This window comes from Mesoplodon densirostris, chromosome 7 (genome assembly GCF_025265405.1).
Source record: "Mesoplodon densirostris isolate mMesDen1 chromosome 7, mMesDen1 primary haplotype, whole genome shotgun sequence".
NCBI classification, from domain to species: Eukaryota; Metazoa; Chordata; class Mammalia; order Artiodactyla; family Ziphiidae; genus Mesoplodon; species Mesoplodon densirostris.
The window spans coordinates 69,750,001-69,770,852 of record NC_082667.1 but is presented as its reverse complement, the minus strand read 5'-3'; the positions used below and the strand labels follow the sequence as shown (position 1 = coordinate 69,770,852).

At 39.8% G+C, this 20,852-nt stretch overlaps 1 protein-coding gene across 3 annotated transcripts in view; it reads left to right on the top strand.

Moving 5' to 3' along the window:
* The window catches only part of RRAS2 (RAS related 2), a 72,089-nt gene extending 67,592 nt beyond the window's left edge, over positions 1 to 4,497 (top strand). For 2 of the 3 annotated variants that reach the window (XM_060104854.1, XM_060104856.1), the window contains exons 5-6: positions 664 to 782; positions 2,983 to 4,497. In XM_060104854.1, the coding sequence (XP_059960837.1) occupies positions 664 to 782; positions 2,983 to 3,193 (330 nt within the window). In that variant the 3' untranslated portion in view covers positions 3,194 to 4,497. The remainder of the gene's footprint in view (positions 1 to 663; positions 783 to 2,982) is intronic. The other variant, XM_060104855.1, reaches the window with a different exon arrangement.
* The last annotated feature ends 16,355 nt before the right edge of the window (positions 4,498 to 20,852 follow it).

Here is a 20,852-nt window from a genome sequence, read left to right as displayed (position 1 = left end):
AATGCCACCCTTCCCTGCTTACCTTTCTTCATTTCTTCATGTAAGGAAGGCATTGTGAGGGCTTGTGGTCCTATTCATTATTTTTTCCCCACATATTTATTGAGAGTCTTCCAAGTACCAGGTACTGGGGAATGCAGACGTGAAGAAGACCCCATGGCTTCTTGAGGCCTGCCCTGCTGTCCAGCCTCATCTCTTGCCATTTTCTCTCTTAGCTTACTGTATTCCAGCCACTTTAGGTTTCTTTCAGTTTCTGGAACTTGGAGTGCCCTCATGCCTGCTGTTTCCTTTGTCAGGGATACTTCTTCACCCTGAGCCAACTCCATACACTTTACCTAAATATCACTTCCTCAGGGAAGCTTTCCCTGACCTGCTCAGCAGGGTTATACACTCTCATAGCACCTTGTACTTCCCAGAATTTATCACTGTTGTATTTAATACTTTTTGAGTAATCACTAGACTGACATCTTGCTTCTGTCATGTTCTGAGTTCTTCTGCAGAGGTGGGCTTCAGCAGTGTGAGTTAAGCTATTAAGTGTTTTGGTTCGTCTTAAGGCAAACCAGCTTGGTCTCTGGCTGGATTAACAGTGCAGCCTGTAGCCAAGCAGTATATGGAGCAGATCTAATCATTAATACTGTACCTCAAACACACCTCTTGAAATTTCAGGTAACGCAGGAAGAAGGACAGCAGTTAGCACGACAACTTAAGGTAACATACATGGAGGCGTCAGCAAAGATTAGGATGAATGTAGATCAAGCTTTCCATGAACTTGTCCGGGTTATAAGGTAAGCAAAACACATCCCAGAAGTTTGTTTTAGTTTATTGAATTTGATGGGTAGTCACATTATGCTTTTTAAAAAAATTAACTAAGAAAAAAAAAATACCATTAAATGTTTTTCTTAAGAAAGAGGAAATTGTATGTAGGAGTGATTCTTTTCTGGGAATCATTTTTGACATGGTATGTTAAAAATTTTAATTACATACATAATTCTGGTTACTTTGTACATAAAAAGCCTAATTTTATTATATTGAAGTAGAGTACACATAGAGATTTTGAAAAGAATTGGTGCACCTTCCAAAGGTGGCGGTGGTGTGAAGATAGTGACAACAGCAGCTAACACTTGAGTGGTAGGTAGCCTCTGCCAGATCCTGTGCTGAGTGCTTCACGTGTATTACTACATTTAATCCCCACCACAACCCAATAATGCCCCTACTCTCCGATGAGAAAACAGGTACAGAGAGGTGAAATAATTTGAACATATTAAATGGCAGAGCTGGGACTTAAATCCAGGTCTCTGATTCCAGAGCCTGTGCTCTTAGCTTTGCTTCTTACCCAGTCCTCCCAGGGCACAAGTAAACCAGGCAGTAGGGATTCAGCAGTCCCACAGCACATGAAGTATGATATCCAGACTTCATAGAGGTTTTCTGTTTGCTGGCCTAGGAGGCCTCTGTGGTATAGAAAGTATTACTGGGTTCCAGGAAGCCGGAAGCGGTGAGTGAGGTTGGCTGGAGTTGGTGTGTGTGAGAAAGAGTGAGTTGCTTTAGCAGGTGAGGTTTTGTGAGATTATTTTGGGTCTTGGTGGCTTGTCCTCTGTTTCATCCTCTGTTCTTAGATCTGCTGGTTTCCCTGCTAGTTAGTTTGACAGGTATATGGAGTTCCTGTTAGTTGTGCGTCTAAGGTGAATTGACATTTTGAGCTATGGGCTTCTACTTATACTTTTTCTTAGCCCGTTACTAGGGCATTCTCTTTGTGGGGTAGAAAAAAAGATTGCTTTTTTTTTTTTAATAGTTTGTTAAAAATCCAAATTTGGTTATTTTTTTAATGAATACAGAGTTTCAGTTTTGCAAGGTGAAAAGATTTGGGAGGTGGATAGTAGTGCACAACATTGTAAATATACGTAAAGCACTGAACTGTACACTTAAAAATGGTTAAGATGGTAAATTTTATGTGTATTTTACCTGCCCCCCACCCCGAAACCAATGCCTTTTTTTTTTTTTTTTTTTTTTTGGCCATGTTGGGTCTTCGTTGCTGCATGTGGGCTTTCTCTAGTTGCGGCGAGCGGGGGCTACTCTTCCTTGTGGTGGGCATGCTTCTCATTGCGTTGGCTTGTCTTGTTACAGAGCATGGGCTCTAGGCACACGGGCTTTAGTAGTTGTGGCATGTGGGCCCTAGAGTGCGTGGGCTTCAGAAGTTGTGGCGCGTGGGCTCGGTAGTTGCGGCATGTGGGCTCTAGAGCACAGGTTCCGTAGTTGTGGCACATGGGCTTAGTTGCTCCGTGGCATGTGGGATCTTCCCAGACCAGGGATTGAACCTGTGTCCCCTGCATTGGCAGGCAGATTCTTAACCACTGAGCCACCAGGAAGTCCCACCAGTGCTTTTTAAAAATAATTTTTATTGCTTTTTTGAAATATTTAATCCTTGGTTTTGATCCTCAGAATTGATCCACATCCATCAGTCAGTCAGGAGTGAGGAGGGAGTACATAGACTTTTTTGTGCCAGAGACTGTTAGACATTTGAACATAACAAAATCTTCTTTAATCCTCATAGCAACTGTGAAAGGTAGGATTTTATTATCCCTCCTAAAAAAACACCCCTCAGAGAGGTCAACTAACTTGTTTAATACAGACTTGTAGTTACGAAGTGGCAAAACCAGGATAGGAATGGCATACCTCATAAGGGCAGGTACTCTAGTGATGGATGTTCATTCCTCAGGATACCTTAGAGTCATGGAATTTCAAACTGGGAAGGGAACTTAGATGTTGTTGAATTCAGCATCTTACCTAATTGAATACTCACCCATAAATGAAACTCAGACAGCTTTGCTGATGCTCATGTTGAAGCATTTGTACCTCCCTGCCCCCAAAGATTTGCTTTGATTCCCTAGTTGAAATTTAACATTGAAAAGCATATGCACATAAACCAGACTCATCCAACAATAACCTGCATTTATAATAATGTATTACCAAAAAGTCAATTATCTATAGGTTTTTCTATCTTACAGGAAATTTCAAGAGCAGGAATGTCCTCCTTCACCAGAACCAACACGGAAAGAAAAAGACAAGAAAGGCTGCCACTGTGTCATTTTCTAAGAATCCCTTGAATTTTAGCTACCAACTGCCAGGAAAAGCCCTCATCTTCTCCTTCTCTCCTTACAGTTTACATCACGTTGGTACCTTTCTAGCCTTAGATAAATGATCACCGTGGTAGCCTTAGACCAAGAAGCTGGCTAATCCTTTCCATGAAGCTAATCCAATGGTCAGTCAAGACAGATTTAAAGGAAACACTAAGGCTGCTTCAAAGATTATCTGATTCCTTTAAAATGGATATCTATATACACAGACCCATTCTTTTTTTAAGGGCTTACTTTTAATAGGGATGGATCAGTTTTGGAACCTAAGCTGTTTGTCAAGCTGAAGTCATAGGTTGTGAAATAACTTTTAACTTCTGGAATCATATTGCCTACTGTTACTCTAAATAGAAACATAGGGAGTTTTTTTAAAATGTGAATTTTTGCCTATCTCTAAAAATTTTGATGTCAACTTTAGTTAACCTTAAATACACTGAATTGAATCCACAAAAGTGAGACATCTCAGACCTTTACTGATGCTATAGCCTTTTGTTTTCCAGTGGCCAAAATACCAAAACGCCTACTGTATTTATAGGTTAAAAATTGCGTGTAAAGCCTTTACTATTATTCGTAAAGATAATATTCTGTGTGGCCAAATATTTGGACTCATTCTGGACTTAGGCATTTTAGTGTTCTTGGTTTTTTAATTTAACTCTTTCACAGCCATGTTGAGAGTAAAAATAAATAATTTCTGTCTGTCTTCCTTTTCAAGTATTTCTGGATAAGGGATTCAAAAAAGCTAAAACTGTTTTTGTTTGTAATATAAAATATGGAATTGATCTTTCCAGGGTCAGAGATGATTAATGTTTTGCTATATACTTTTATACATTATTTTCTTATCAAACTAGTTAACAAGTATTTTTATATGTTTGTAAGCAAATATGCTTTCACAGCATACCTTGTGTATATGTAAAGATAAGTATTTAATTCTCACTGTTCACTTTTAGCTGACAAAGGAAAAAAAGTGAAAACTACAGAAACTGTGGTAGAACCTTACATGCTGTTCTGGTCCCGGTTGTACCCACCTTTGGCCAGTCACATAGCTACTCAAGAAACCTTCCCTATAGAGTACAACAGGATGAGAATCTGAAATCACTTCCGATATCCCCTACTGGATATTGACTGCTATATCAAGTAGTAAATGGTAAAACTTTTAATTGACAATTAGTATAACTGTGGGTGACTTCTGATTTTGTTTTTAATTCTGTGGATTGTGTTTAAACAATTCAAAAGTATGTTCCTGATTTTGAGATACTAAGTGGTATTGCACAGTTGTCACTTTATTGAATGTGTACAACAGTTCCATGAAGATTATAAAGCATACCCTTGTATAGCTTCAGGTGCTAGAATTAAAATTGATCTGTTATCACAAGATGATGCTTGATGCCTTGTTATTTTGGTGGTTTATTGAAGGAATGAGTGTTGGAGGAAACTTATTTTCATAGCTCTATGCCTTTTCCTAAGGATTTGAATCTAAGATCAATACTGGTTATTTAGTAGGTGAACTTGAAGTGAAATGGCTTGGTGTTTTTAGTGATTTCCTGAATATTTTCTTAAGTCATTGTTTCTTTAACTTTTTCTATGAAGTGCTCCTGACAGAGATTTCTCACTGTAGAGGGGAGAGGAGGGTGAATACATACACATATACTCTCTCTGAGTATGATGCCTAAAACAGCTGAAGCAAAGCACACAAATTTATTTGAATGCTAATTAAAATTACTGCCCAGGAAGATACCACATTTATCCTGTGGCTTTTGGTGCTATAGGACTATCTTGTATCCTTGTTAGTACTTTCAGTTGGGGAAGTTTTTTTTATTTATCGTTGGTAACTTCAGATAATAAGAGATAGTCTATACAACATTCATATTTAGTGAGAAACCTTTTATTTTATTCTGAGTAGATGATTTATAACAAAGCAGCCTAAAAGTTAAATTTTGTTATCTCAGTTTACTTCTTTTTTTCTCTCTGTGCTTTACTTTGGATAATTTTTATTCCTACATCTTCAAGTTCCCTAACATTTTCTTCTGCAGTTATTCAATCTGCTGTTAATCCCATCCAATGAATTTTTCATTTCAGACCTGACGTTTGTTCCTCCTGTAGAAGTCCTGTTTTTTAAAAAAATATATCTTCCGTTTCTTTCCTCATTATGTTCATGTATTTCTCTTATCCAGCTCCTCTCAATTGAGTTCCCAGAGAATTGATTCTAATGCCTTATCTGTTGTATGTAGTGAATTAACTTCTGTGCATCTGGAATGGTTCTAGCTGTGTACCATCCTTGGGAGAATTGAGAAAATAATCCCTCAAATAACTTTTTGTACTGCTTAATTCTCTCGCAGAACCCCAGTTGAGAAAGGCTGCTTTGGGCTTCCCTGGTGGCGCAGTGGTTGAGAGTCCGCCTGCCGATGCAGGGGACACAGGTTCGTGCCCCGGTCCGGGAAGATCCCACATGCCGCGGAGCGGCTGGGCCCGTGAACCATGGCCGCTGAGCCTGCGCGTCCGGAGCCTGTGCTCCGCAAAGGGAGAGGCCACAACAGTGAGAGGCCCGCGTACCGCAAAAAAAAAAAAAAAAAAAAAAGAGAAAGGCTGCTTTGAATATTTGAACATGGTTACAATAGCTGTTTAACATCCTTGTCTGCTGATCATCTCTATAAATTTTGGATCTATTTCTATTGACTGATTTTTCTCTAGTTATGGTCTCATTTTCCTGTTCCTTCACATGTCTAGTAAGTTTTTATTGATATTAGATGCTGGACATTGTATATTTTATGTTGTTGGGTGCCTAGATTTTGTTGCCTTCATCTAAAGATTCTTGGGCTTTGTTCTGGTAGCCAGTTAATTTATTTGTAGTTCAGTTTGATCCTTTCAAGCCTTGTTTTTTAAGCTTCATGCAGACTCAAGTAGCTTTTCTCCCAGGATAGTTTAGCTCCACTATTAAGGTGTGGCCTTTTTAGGGTCTCTACTGAATGCCCTGTGTAATCACTGAGGACTCCAGTTTGGCTCATGGGAACTCAGACAATTCCCACCCCCTTATGAGCTCTGGGGAACCATTCTATTCGCAGCTCCTGGGTCATTCTTTCCCTAGCCTCCTGGAGTTTCACCCTATACATGCATATGTTAATATTTAGCAAAGCCTCGTTGACCCTCTGCATATTTTTGGAACTCTTTCTCTGTTTGGCTCTCACCCCTCCAGAACTTTGTCCTGCAGCTTTCAGCTGCTTCAAACTCCCTGATCTCCAGTGTCTGTCTTTTCAGCTCAGGGAAACATTTGTGACCTGCTTGGAATCCCCTATCCCCTCTGCAATCTGGAATGTGTCTCTAGGCAGAGAGCCAGGACAGTCTTAAGGTTTAGTTTATTTGTTTTTCTTCCATCGGGGATTGTAGTCCTGTGCTGCCTGGTGTATAATGTTTGAAAACAGTTGTTTCACATATTTACTCTAGTTTTCTGATTGTCTAAGGTAGGAGGGTAAAATGTGGTTCATGCTACTCCATGACTGGAAGCTGAAGTCGTTCTTTTGATTTCCATCATATAATCAGAGGTACCTTGTAGCCATCAATCTATGACTTGAAATCTTTTCTCACAGAGAATGGCCAGTCTCGTGACATGAATAGTCCTTGTCTGTGTGGCCATTGTGTTTTCCTCTCTAGCTTGGGGGCAGGCAAACTTTTTCTCTAAAGGACCAGTTCGTAAATATCACCTTGGGCTTTGCAGGCCATGTAGTTTTTGTCCCAGCCCCTTAGCTCTACCATTGTAGTGCCAAAGCGGCCATAAACAATGTATAAATGAAAGAATGTGGCTGTGTTCCAATGAAACCTTATTTGTGGACACTGAAGTTTGTATTTCATATAATTTTCTTTCTTTCTTCTTCTTTTTTTAAAAAATTATTTATTTGGCCGCGCCAGGTCTTAGTTGCGGCATGCAGGATCTTCGTTGCGGCACGTAGGATCTTTCAGTTAGGGCACACGGGCCCACGCGATCGCACACGTGATCTTTTAGTAGTGGCCTGCAGGATCTAGCTCCCTGACCAGGGTTCAAACCTGGGCCCCCAGTATTGGGAGCACAGAGTCTTAGCCACTGGACCACCAGGGAAGTCACCATGTCATTTTCGTGTGTCATGAAATATTAATCTTTTGAATTCTTTTCAAAAATTCATTTAAAATTGTAAAAATAATTCTGTACAAAAACAGATGGCAGACTGGATATGATCTGTGGGCCATGGTTTGCCAATCCTGCTCTTTAGCACATTTAGCATTTGAAATTGCACTCCCAACTTCAGAATCTCTTATGAATGTGGAAATTCTTTCAAGCAGGATTTCCTGAATTAACAGTCATGAATTTCTGTCCTAGGAATTTTCTCCCTATATTGTTTGTTTAGGGCTTTACAGTGTTTCAGAGTTGAACATTATGCCCTATTGACACACCTCTAACACTGATGATTCTCTAAATTTGGGACTTCAGAGTTTTGTTATATATATATATATATATATATATATATATATATATATATATATATATATATACTTTATCCTTTGACTATTAAAATTCAGTGTAACAAACTTGTATATACTTAACGTCTAACTTATTCCTCCTCTAACTGTTCGTCACCACTTGTTTTAATTTCTTTCTTTCCCATTTCTATACATAGTGATGCCATTGAACAGGTAACTGGCAGGTAAATGGGAGATGATAAAGTGATCACTTCAGTATCATTCAAACACTTAAAGGTACTTAACCAGTGACTGCTTATAAAGTTTCAAAGTACTTTTTAGAAAAAAGGCATTTTAATTTTTTTTAATTTTAATTTTATTGGAGTATAGTTGATTTAAAATGTTGTGTTAATTTCAGATGTACAGCAAAGTGATTCAGTTACACATACATTTATTCTTTTTTAGATTCTTTTCTCATATAGGTTATCACAGAATACTGAGTAGAGTTCCCTGTGCTATATAGTAGGTCCTTGTTGGTTATCTGTCTTACATATAGTAGTGTGTATATGTTCATCCCAAGCTCCTGATTTGTATCTCCCCACCAAGTTTCCCCTTTGGTAGTCATAAGTTTGTTTTTGATACCTGTAAGTCTGTTTCTGTTTTATAAATAAGTTTATTTGCATCATTTTTAAAAAATGAGATTCCACATATGAGTGATATCATATGATATTTGTCTTTCTCTGTCTGAATTACTTCACTTAGCATGATAATCTCTAGGTCTATCCATGTTGCTGAAAAATTCATTCTTTTTTATGGCTGAATAATATTCCATTGTATATATGTACCACATCTTCTTTATCCATTCCTCTGTCAATGGACATATGGGTTGCTTCCATGTCTTGGCTTGTGAAATAGTGCTGCAGTGAACATTAGGGTGCATGTATCTTTTCGGATTATGGTTTTCTTTGCGTATATGCCCAGGAGTGGGATTGCTTGATCATATGGTAGTTCTATTTTTAGTTTTTTAAGGAACCTCCTTACTGTTCTCCATAGTGGTTGTACCAATTTACATTCCCACCAACAGTATAGGAGGGTTCCCTTTTCTCCACATCCTCTCCAGCATTTATTATTTGTAGACTTTTTGATGATGGCCATTCTGATTGGTGTGAGGTGATACCTCATTGTAGTGTTGATTTGCATGTCTCTAATAATTAGTGATGTTGAGCATCTTTTCATGTGCTTTTTGGCCATCTGTATATCTTCTTTGGAGAAAGGTCTACTTAGATCTTCTGCCCATTTCTTGATTGGGTTGTTTGTGTTTTTTTTTGACTTGGAGCAGGATGAGCTGTCTGTATATTTTGGAGATTAATCCCTTGTCAGTTGCTTCATTTGCAGATATTTTCAACTCATTCTGTGGGTTGTCTTTTCATTTTGTTTATGGTTTCCTTTGCTTTTAAGTCTAATTAGGTCCCATTTGTTTATGTTTGTTTTTATTTTCATTACTCTAGGAGGTGGGTCAAAAAAGATGTTGCTGCAATTTATGTCAAAGAGTGTTCTGCGTATGTTTTCCTCTAAGAGTTTTATATTTTTATAGTGTCTGACCTTACATTCAGGTCTTTGATCCATTTTGAGTTTATTTTTGTGCATGGTGCCAGGGAGTGTTCTAATTTCATTCTTTTACATGTAGCTGTCCAGTTTTCCCAGCACCACTTATTGAAGAGACTGTCTTTTCTCCATTGCATATTCTTGTCTCCTTTGTCGTAGATTAATTGACCATACATGCGTGGATTTATTTCTGGGCTTTCTATCCTGTTCCATTGATCTAATATATTTCTGTTTTTGTGCTACTACCATACTATTTTGATGACTGTAGATTTGTAGTATAGTCTGAAGTCAGGGAGCCTGATTCCTCCAGCTCCGTTTTTCTTTCTCAAGATTGTTTTAGCTATTTGGAATTTTTTGTGTCTCCATATAAATTAAAATTTTTTTCATTCTAGTTCTGTGGAAAATACCATTGTAATTTGATAGGGATTGCATTGAATCTGTAGATCGCCTTGGGTAGTATAGTAATTTTTACAATATTGATTCTCCCAATCCAAGAACATGGTGTATCTTTCCATATGTTTGTGTCATCTTCGATTTCTTTCACCAGCATTTTATAGTTTTCAGAGTGCAGGTCTTTTGTCTCCTTAGGTAGGTTTATTCCTAGGTATTTTATTCTTTTTGATGCGGTGGTAGATGGGATTGTTTGCTTAATTTGTCCTTCTGATCTTTCATTGTTAGTGTATAGGAAGATGCAACAGATTTCTGTGTATTAATTTTGTATCCTGCAACTTTACTGAAATCGTTGATGAGCTCTAGTAGTTTTCTGGTGGCATCTTTAGATTTTCTATGTGTAGTATCATGTCATCTGCAAACAGTGACTGCTTTACTTCTCCAATTTGGATTCTTTTTATTTGTATTTCTTCTCTGATTGCCATGGCTAGGACTTCCAAAACTATGTTGAACAGAAGTGGTGACAATGGACATCCTTGCCTTGTTCCTGATCTTAGAGGGAATGCTTTCAGCTTTTCATCGTTGAGAATGGTGTTAGCTATGGGTTTGTCATATACGGTCTTTATTATGTTGAGGTAGGTTCCCTCTGTGCCCACTTTCTGGAGAGTTTTTTCATAAATGGGTGTTGAATTTTGTCAAAAGCTTTTCCTGCATCTATTGAGATGACCATATGGTTTTTATTCTTCAGTTTGTTAATGTGGTGTATCACACTGATTGATTGGCGGATATGGAAGAATCCTTGCATCCCTGGGATAAATCCCACTTGATCTTAGTGTATGATCCTTTTAATGTATTGTTGGATTCGGTTTGCTAATATTTTGGTCAGTATTTTTATGTCTGTGTTCATCAGTGATATTGGCCTGTACTTTTCTTTTTTTGTGGTATCTTTTGTTGTGGTATCAGGGTGATGGTGGCCTCATAGAATGAGTTCAGAAGTGGTCCTTCCTTTGCAGTTTTTGAAAGAGTTTCAGAAGGATAGGTGTTAACCCTTCTCTAAATGTTTGATAGAATTCACCTGTGAAGCCATCTGGTCCTGGACTTTTGTTTTTGGGGAGTTTTTATTTTTAATTAATTAATTAATTTTTGGCTGTGTTGGGTCCTCGTTGCTGTGCACGGGCTTTCTCTAGTTGCGGCGAGTGGGGAGTACTCTTCATTGTGGTGTGTGGGCTTCTCATTGTGGTGGCTTCTGTTCTTGTGGATCATGGGTTCTAGGCACGTGGGCTTCAGTATTTGCAGCACATGGGCTCGGTAGTTGTGGCTTGTGGGCTCTAGAGTGCAGGCTCAGCTGTTCTGCGGCCTGTGAGATCTTCCCGGACCAGGGCTCAAACCTGTGTCCCTTGCATTGGCAGGCAGATTCTTAACCACTGAGCCACCAGGGAAGTCCCTCTTGGGAGTTTTTTAATCACAGTTTCAGTTTCAGTATTATGATTGGTCTGTTCATATATTCTTCCTGGTTCAGTCTTGGGAGATTGTTCCTTTCTAAGAAATTGTCTGTTTCTTCTAAGTTGTCCCTTTTATTGTCATATAGTTGTTTGCAGTAGTCTCTTATGATGTTTTGTGTTTCTGTGGTGTCAGTTGTAACTTCTCCTTTTTCATTTCTAACTTTATTGATTTGAGTCCTCTCCCTTTTTTTCTTGATGAGTCTGGCTGAAGGTTTATCTATTTTGTTTATCTTCTCAAAGAACCAGCTTTTAGTTTCATTGATCTTTGCTATTGTTCTCTTCATCTTTATTTCATTTGTTTCTGCTCTGATCTTTATGATTTCTTTCCTTTCAGAACTTTGGGTTTTGCTTGTTCCTCTTTCTCTAGTTACTTTAGGTATAAGGTTTGGTTGTTTATTTGAAGTTTCTCTTGTTTCCTGAGGTAAGATTGTATTGCTATAAACTTCCCTCTTAGAACTGCTTTTGCTGTGTTTCATAGGTTTTGGATCGTTATGTTTTCGTTGTCATTTTTCTCTAGGTATTTTGTGATATTCTCTTTGATTTCTTAGTGATCCACTGACTGTTTAGTAACATATTGTGTAGCCTCTGTGTGTTTGTGTTTTTTACAGCTTTTTTCCTGTAGTTGACTTCTGATCTCATAGCATTGTGGTCAGAAAAGATGCTTAATATGATTTCAATTTTCTTAAATTTATTGAGGCTTGATTTGTGGCCCACGATGTAATCTGACTTGGAGAATGTTCCATGTGCTCTTGAGAAGAAAGTGGATTCTGCTGTTTTTGGATGGAATGTTCTATAAATATAAATTAAGTCCATTTGGTCTAGTGTATCTTTTAAGGCCTGTATTTCCTTATTGATTTTCTGTCTGGGTGATCTGTCCATTGATGAAAGTGGGGTGTTAAAGTCACCCACTATTATTGTGTTACTGTTGATTTCTCCTTTTATGGCTGTTAGCATTTGTGTTATATATTGAGGTGTTCCTATGTTGGGTGCATATATATTTACAATTGTCATATCTTGTTCTTGGCTTGATCCCAGGATCTTTATGTACTGTTCTTTTTTGTCTGTTGCAACATTCTTTATTTTAAAGTCTATTTTGTCTGACAATGAGTATTGCCACTCCAGCTTTCTTTTGATTTACATTTGCATGGACACATTTTTCCATCCCCTCACTTTCAGTCTGTATGTGTCCCTAGATCTGAAGTGGGTCCCTTGTAGACAGCATATATATGGGTTTGTTTTTGTATACATTCAGCCAGTCTGTGTCTTTTGGTTGGAGCATTTAATCCATTCACATTAAAGATAATTATCGATATGAAGGTTCTTATTGCCATTTTGTTAATTGTTTTGGATTTGTTCTTGAAGTCTTTTTCTTCCCTTCCTCTTTTGTCCTCTTTTTTTTGTGATTTGGTGTCTATCTTTAGTGATGTGTTTAGATTGCTTTTTCTTTTTTGTGTGTGTATTTAACAAAGATTTTTGGTTTGTGGTTCCCTTGAGGTTTTGATATAGCAGTTTATATATAAACAAGATTGTTTCAAATTGCTGATCTCTTCAATTCAAACGCATTTCCGATATCCTGCATTGGTACTCTCCTCATGATTGCTGGTTTTGAAACTATATTTGTGTGTGGATGATTTCCTACCTTTACTTTATGTTTGTCTTTACTGGTGAGCTTTCTTATTCATAATATTCTTTTTTTTGCAGTACGCAGGCCTCTCACTGTTGTGGCCTCTCCCGTTGTGGAGCACAGGCTCCGGATGCGCAGGCTTAGTGGCCATGGCTCACGGGCCCAGCCGCTCTGCGGCATGTGGGATCTTCCCGGACCGGGGCACGAACCCACGTCCTCTGCATCGGCAGGTGGACTGTCAACCACTGCGCCACCAGGGAAGCCCATTCATAATATTCTTGACTCTAGTTGTGGCTTTTTATTTTCTGCCTAGAGAAGTTCCTTTAGTATTTGTTGTAATGCTGGTTTGGTGGTGCTGAATGCTCTTAGCTTTTGCTTGTCTGTAAAACTTTTGATTCTCCATCGAATCTGAATGAGAGTCTTGCTGGATAGAGGATTGTTGGTTGTAGTTTTTTCCCTTTCATCACTTTAATTGTTCACTCCCTTCTGGCTTGTAGAGTTTCTGCTGAAAAATCAGCTGATAACCTTATGGGGGTTCCCTTGTATGTTATTTGTTGCTTTTCTCTTGTTGCTTTTCCCTTGTTGCTTTTAATATTTTTTTCTTTGTCTTTAATTTTTGTCAATTTGATTAATATGTGTCTTGGCGTGTTCCTCCTTGGGTTTATCTTGTGTGGAACTCTCTGCACTTCCTGGACTTGAGTGAGTGATTCTTTTCTTATGTTAGGGAAGTTTTCGACTCTAATCTCTTCAAATATTTTCTCAGGCCCCCTCTCTTTCTCTTTTCTGGGACCCCTATAATGTGAATGTTGGTGTGTTTAATGTCCCAAAGGTCTCTGAGACTGTCCTCGTTTCTTCATTCTTTTTTCCTTATTCTTTTCTGTGGAAATGACTTACACCAGCTCACTTATTCATTCTGCCTCAGTTACTCTGCTATTGACTCCTTCTAGTGTATTTTTGATTCCAGTTATTGTATTGTTCATCTCTGTTTGTTCTTTAAATCTTCTAGCTCTTTGATAAACACTGCTTGTAATTTCTCAGTCTGTGCCTCCATTCTTTTTCCAGGATCTTGGATCATCTTTACTATCATTACTGTAAATTATTTTTCAGGTAGGTTGCCTGTCTCCACCTCATTTAGTTGTTCTTGTGAGTTTTTATCTTGTTCCTTCGTCTGGAATATATTTCTCAGTCGTCTCATTTTGTCTGAGTTTCTTTGTTTGTGGTCTTCTTTCTGCTGGCTGGAGGATCATAGTTCCTCTTGCTTCTGGTGTCTGCCCTTTGGTGGGTGAGGTTGGTCCAGGGGCTTGTGCAGGTTTCCTGGTGGGCGAGACTGCTGCCTGCCCACTGGTGGGTCTCGTCCCTCTGGTGGGCAGAGCCGTGTTAAGGGATGTGTTTATAGGTAGCTTTGAGCTCATTGTGGCTTTAGGCACCCCATCTGCTGATGGGTGGGGCTGTGTTCCTATCCTGTTGGTTGTTTGGCCTGAGATTTTCCAGCACTGACCTGAGTAGGGCCAGGTCTTGATGCCAAAATGGCAACCTTCAGGAGAGCTCACACCTATCAGTATTCTCTGGGGCCTCTGCCACTGGTGACCTTGCCCCCCGCAGTGAGCCACAGTGGATCCCTGCCTCCCCAGAATACCCTCCAAGACTCGTAAGTAGGTCCAGCCTCGGCTTCTGTGGAGTTACTGCTTTATGCTGGGTCCCAGTGTACGTGAAACCTTGTTTGTGCCCTCCAAGAGTGGAGTGTGTGTTTCCCCCAGTCCTGTGGACCTCCTGCACTCAAGTCCTGCTGGGCTTCAAAGCTAAATGCCTTGGGAATTCCTCCTCCTGATGCCAGACCCTTAGGCTGGGGAGCCTGATGGTGGGGCTCAGGACTCTCACTCTTGTGGGAGAACCTCTGTGATACGATTATTTTCCAGTTTTGGGGTCGCCCATCCGGCAGGCATGGGATTTGATTATGTCATGAAAGTGCCCCTCCTGCTTTCTTGTTGTGGCTTCTAAAAGCATTTTAATTTGAACAGATTTCTTTGTGTAAGGCTTTATTGGGTGTTCTGGGGAATGGACAGATTTCCTTCCTACAAATTATTCAGTGTCTAGTGGAGGAAGATGCAGAGTGACAAAGACAAATGCCGAGAGGGTAGCGTTAAGGCAGAGTGTGAGGAGTGTGCAGAAAGTTCTCAGGTCCAGCAGAAGTGATACTTTATATTCCTCCTAGAAAATCTGAGGGAGCTTAGCCTCTTAATTAGAAGTGATGTTTTCGCTGGAGCTTGACAGATTGGTAGGCTTTGAGGTGGGAAGAGAGGAGAAGAGTGAGGTGTGGAATGGCTGGGGAAAAGCCCGGGCAGAAGCACAGAGCTGGCAGCATGCAGGGTGTATTCTGGGATTGGAACCTTAATCTAAAAGGATTTTAGGGCCTCCCTGGTGGCGCAGTGGTTAAGAGTCCGCCTGCCGATGCAGGGGATACGGGTTCGTGTCCCGGTCTGGGAGGATCCCATATGCCGCGGAGCGGCTGGGCCCGTGAGCCATGGCCGCTGGGCCTGCGCGTCTGGAGCCTGTGCTCCGCAACGGGAGAGGCCACAACAGTGAGAGGCCCACATACCGCAAAAAGAAAAAAAAAAAAAAAAAAAAAAAAAATTAAAAGGATTTTAATGCAGTGGGGAAACAATTATAGAGTAGACTGGGCTTGGGTTGTGGAGGGCTTTAAATATGATGGCCCTTCTGTATATAATGGGAAACTGCCAAGGTTTCTGAACAGGAGTGCCCGAATTCAGTCTAGTGTAGTATGGATGATGGAGAAGTATGGATTTAAGGAGGGGTGGTTAGATGAGAGGTTATTGGAATCATGGAATCTGTTCTCTTTCCATTTGTTCTGCTACTTTTGTCTAAGCCCCTCTGTCTCACACCCATGTTATTGCAGTAGTCTATGAAGTAGTCTTTATTTCCACTTTGCCCCCACAAAGCCGTTCCTTCAGTACAGTCAACGGGATCTTTTTTAGACCATAAATTAAATGTTACACTGCTGCTTAAAATCTGTCATCATCTCAGTGCACTTGGACTAACATCTGAATCCCTTCCCGTAGTGTACAAGGAAACCTTCTGCAGGATCTGTCATCTTCCTGCCTCTCACATTCAAGCTGACTTGCACTCTCTCACACCCTGGCACTGGCGGAGTATTTTCCAAAGCACTTGCTTCCCTTGACTGTTGCCATTAGCTGTTTCACCCTTTTGCTCCTGGCTTAGGTGCCACCTCAGAGAGCCCTCTTTGACCACCCCATTCTAATTCCACACTGCCCTGTATTTACTTCCTGACACTTACCCACCTGTGATGATTTTGTCTGTCTTGTCTGACCTGTACCTTAATATCATAAGCTCTGTGAGGGCATAACTGTGTCTTTTGGGTTGACTGCTTTACCCACTTTGCCTGGCGTGTGCAGAAAACCATTTGATGAATGGATAAGGAGCACAGGCAACCTTCTGGTGATAGAAATAAAATATATGGTGATTGTGGCAGTTACATACAGGGTTCGTCCAGAAGGCAATGGGGAACGGGGATTGGAGTATGAAAGAAGAGGCAGGGAGTAAAAGTGCAGATTTAGCATTGATCTATTTTGAGCTCATGATTGAGGAGGTGGGAGTGGATTGAGATAGAAAGTGTGTTTGAGAGAAGGTCCAGGTTAACACATTTGGGGAGAATGAACATTTAGGAAATTAAAAGATTAAAAGGCAGGAAAAAGCCAACAGAAGCAGCCCATAATTGGAAAGACCCAGGAGACCATTGTCAAGGAAGCTGAGGGGTGGTAAAGAGCTTTGAGTGCTGTGCAAGGATTGGGGGGTAAGGGGCAGCAGTGCCGGTTTAGAGGTTGCTGATGAGTTTGAGAGATTTGTTTTGGTCAGTCTGCTTGGGGGACCAGATTATAGTGGGTTTTGGTGTGATTGGAGGAAAAGGAAGTGGGGGAAGTAAGTTCGGGTTACTACTCATAGAAATTCTGTGGCAAAGTCAGAGGGTGATGGGGCAGTTGAATTGCTTGATAGGGTGGGATGTTAGAGGCATAAGAAGAAGAGCCAGTGCAGGGCACTCAGTCATAGATACGTAGGTATGCAAGTCTGGAAGCAGCTATTACTGTTTAGGTACATAAGCATTTCAGAGATTCAAAAGCTTGTGGTTTGTAGGCTTTCTGACTGGTGAGTGAGAATGGCATCGTGCAGTGCTGCTCAGACTGAGGTAAAGGGCCAGTTTAAAAAATTTTTAACCTTCACCATCGTGGAATGATATAATTTACTAATGTAATACAAAAAATGAACTGTTAGAAAAATAATCATACTCTCGGATATTGTGGCAATATCAAATTACTATAAAAGTTTCTGAATGCTTTTAATTTCTGTCTCTCATTGTAGATTGGTAATGAACAGTTTGTGGATGCTCCCAGGCTGCAGTCTTTCTTTCAGTAGCACTAATGTAGTGGGTGAGGGAGCAGGAGATCCAGGTATTTTTCTTGAGTGGCCCATCTGAGTTCTTAGGTGGGCTAGTGAGTTCCAGGTTAAGATCACCCAGTAGGAGTCGCATGCTAACACTAGCAAAAAGTAGAGACTACTTTTATAAACTCCAAGTGTAGTAAACAAGTCAGTAGTCTTGAATAAGATGTTGGCCCCTTTCTCTTCTAATACTTAAAATTACTTGAAGTAAAGGAAAACTGTTTAAACACGTAACAGTTAAACTATGAGGATTACTACCTTAAATATGAGTACTGTTAAAATACGAGAACTCTTACCAATCAGTTCTAAAGCCAGGAAGTAGTTAAGCACATATTCTGAGTTTTATGAAGAATTCAGAGCAATATGAGAAAGTGATAATGATAGATAATGAATGCTATCTCCCGTTACGACATTACGTTGAGTGAAAAGTCTGGAATTGCATTTTGCTCTGATGATAGCTGGGTAAAAGTATTGCATGTGTATTTTATTTGTCAGGACACTTACAGTCATAAGTGATAGAAATGCAGCTCAAGCCAGCTTCAGCACAAAGTGGGCATTTCTTGGTTTATGAGGAAGCAGGGGACTGGCGGGGTAAAACACATTCAGTGAAACTACTGCCAGGTTACCATCAGGACTCACTCTCAAGATGGAACTGGCTAATTGTGGAGGTGGGGCAGAGAAATCCTTCAATGTAAGAAAGCTTGTGACCAAGCCTGAGGCCAGAAAAGGTAAAAGAACAGCAGTGGTTTGAACTTGAACCCAGGCTACCCATGCTTAACCGCTGTACAACTTCTTCCTCTGCCCGACAGAGCATCCTGACAGTGTTTCTAATGCAGGGATGCCATTATTTAAATTTGACATTTTAGTACAGATCTTTTGCTCACAGATTTCAGAGGATTTAAATTGAAAAATTGTCTTCATGCTCACTAGCATTCAGCTGCTATTTATAGCTTGTTACAGTATCTCACTCTTTTTCAAAAGGGACTATTTTCATTCATTCTCCCTGCTTTGGGCAATATGAAAAACAAAATAAATTGTCTGTTATGAAAATTAATAGCACCAAAGAGTGCAATGTCTTGTTTTCCGTGATTCTGTGTTGTAATTAGAGATTAAACATTTATGTTTAGTCTTATTTGGACAATACTGTCCATTTCTTTAGGATATAAATATTTAACTCGGGGCGGTGGGGGGGAAAGGACTGCACAGTCCTAGTACAGTTTAATATTTAACTCCTTTAAACTGAAACATGGGCTGTTAGGTCACAGAAATAATTTGACATTGCGAATTTTTGTCTTGCCATTTTAGCCATGGACTTGACCTGGACTAAGTTTCTGGAGAATTGTTGTCATGTGAGAATGTGTAATATATCCTTACTTCCTGGAAGAAGTACACAGACCTTGACTATGCCTAAGACATGTTTAAAACACAAAGTTCAAGTTAAAAACAGCACAAAATTGTTTAAATTTTTTCAATTCTGGGTCTGAAGAAGCCCAGGCTTTATTCTTATTTGCTACAACAGATTTCCTTCAAATAATGCACTGGCAAGGTGACAGGTGAGTGACCCCATGTCTGGTTGGGGAATGTATCTCTGAACTTATTTTCATCTTAAAATGTGGATGTAAATTGGAGTCCAAGTGGTTTGGCACTGATAAAAAAAATATACACAACACAATTATAGTTCTTTATATGGCAATTTTTAACTGGGTGTCTTATGATCTGTTTACTATCTCAGGTATCTCAAGTCCAAACAAGTTTCATTTTTGTAGTAAAAAGTCTTTATTTCCAAAATGATTGGTTAGCCAGAGAAACTATAAACCACCTAACACAAGACTTTGGTAAGAAAGAGATTTGATGTTTCTTAAAAATTCCCCCTTGCAAACAAAAAAGAATTAACACTTGTGTAACAAGAAACATGTTACCCATTCTCAGCCATTAACCAGTTGCCTGGTTTTAAGTCTCCAAAATTTGGATTAAAAATGGGACCAAATAAGAACATGAGATACTAGGGTGGCTTGTCCTTAGAGTTACTTAGGAATTGCCATTATATGGAACTTTGATGATTTTCATGGGTTGAGAGGAAGATGCGTCTGGGTAGCTAAGAGTAGTGTTGCAAAAGCGAGCAGATTCTGTATCAGGACCTTTTTTTGTCCAAGTAGAAATTAAACTTATTTCTTTAAATTTTGTGCTGCTTTGTGGGAGGAGAAAGTGGTTCACTTAAGGATTTAAAAAATAATGTTGGAAACAACTCAGATCTCCAGAAAGCTCAGGAATGGTAATAGTGGTCCCTCCAGAATGAGCGTGCAAAAGGCATATCTTTTGCTGACTCTGATTGAAATGGAAACAACTGTTAAAAAGACCCAACCTTCTGAACACTGAATTAGTTTAAAACTAAAACACAAAAGACAGACCCAATGAGTTTTTTATTGAACAGTCTCTCTTGTGTTAAAGAAAATAGTACAGATTCAAGGCTATAGCATATATATATGTTGTGTTTGGAATATCCTGATGTGTTTAATGCAGATTCTTAAAGTAGTGTATTCAAAGCAATGTATGCATCTCATCCATGGTACATATTTGGATTAAGCACGATAAAGAAGGCCTGCAACAGAAACGAAACAGTAATTTTAACAATGAATGAGTAACAACTGCTGATGGACGCAACTCGGTAAAATGACCTTTTACACTAATCCTTGATAGTCAGTCTCCCTGAATTTGGTGTGCTTATGAGTGCTCGGAAGGGGATGGAAAACTATGATCTTTCCCTATGGTTGTGCCAGAGGACCAGACCCCTGGTGTGGAGGGCTGACATAGGTTTGACTTCCCACCAGATTTTACGGCCAAGCTTGATTCTGCAACATTCCTTTCTCCCTAGATTTGTCGTCTTTCTTGGCCTCTGAAACACTTTTTCTATGTATAAAATTTTAGGACTTAAGAAACCCTTTCAAGTACACAGATAGTGTTTCTGTTGAAGGAATGGCTTGGTGGGCTGCGGACAGATTTAACAAAATGTTTGCATAACTGAAAAAATGTTTTCTTGTTAAAAACTGGTTTGAGAACTTAGAAGTCTGTGTTGGAAGATTTTAAAAACTCAGGTTTGGGACTGCTATAGAGGCTAGTTTTGCTGCCTTGGCCTTGGTTCTAGTAAGAATCTAACATCAGAAGGTTCATAAGGCTGGCTTCCTAAGAGAATTCTGTCCAAAAAACCCCCAAAAGGAAGGAGAAAAATGATTTCTAGACTTAGTACCTTTTACCTCAGGTGTAAGAACTGATTACCTTATGTTCAAATAAAGCAGCCATCATTTCTTTCCTCTGGGGCATCAAGAACCAGTATTAGGGGTTGAGATACATAACGAATTTCTCAGTGAAGGAAGAAAAGCCACCCACCATCAGTGCTTCTCTTCATGTCTGCCAGCTGTTTTCCCCAAGAACTGTTGATGACTGAGGAGACTCAACAACGGGCCCTAAAGTTCCACTACATGAGAAGAGACGAGCAAACAATAGTTTCCTGCAAGAGGGAGCAGGCCAGACGAGAATGAGGGGAATCTGCACTCCACCTGATGGGGACTGTCTCCCCCATGCTGCGCCCCGGCACCAGGCACAGAGTCATCTGCAGACAGTTGCCTCTCCGTGTGCAGGAGCCCGGGGTCTCTTTCCTGCCACCCAGGTGGGTGCTCCAGAGGGACACGTTTCCATTCAGTACAGGTGGCTGAC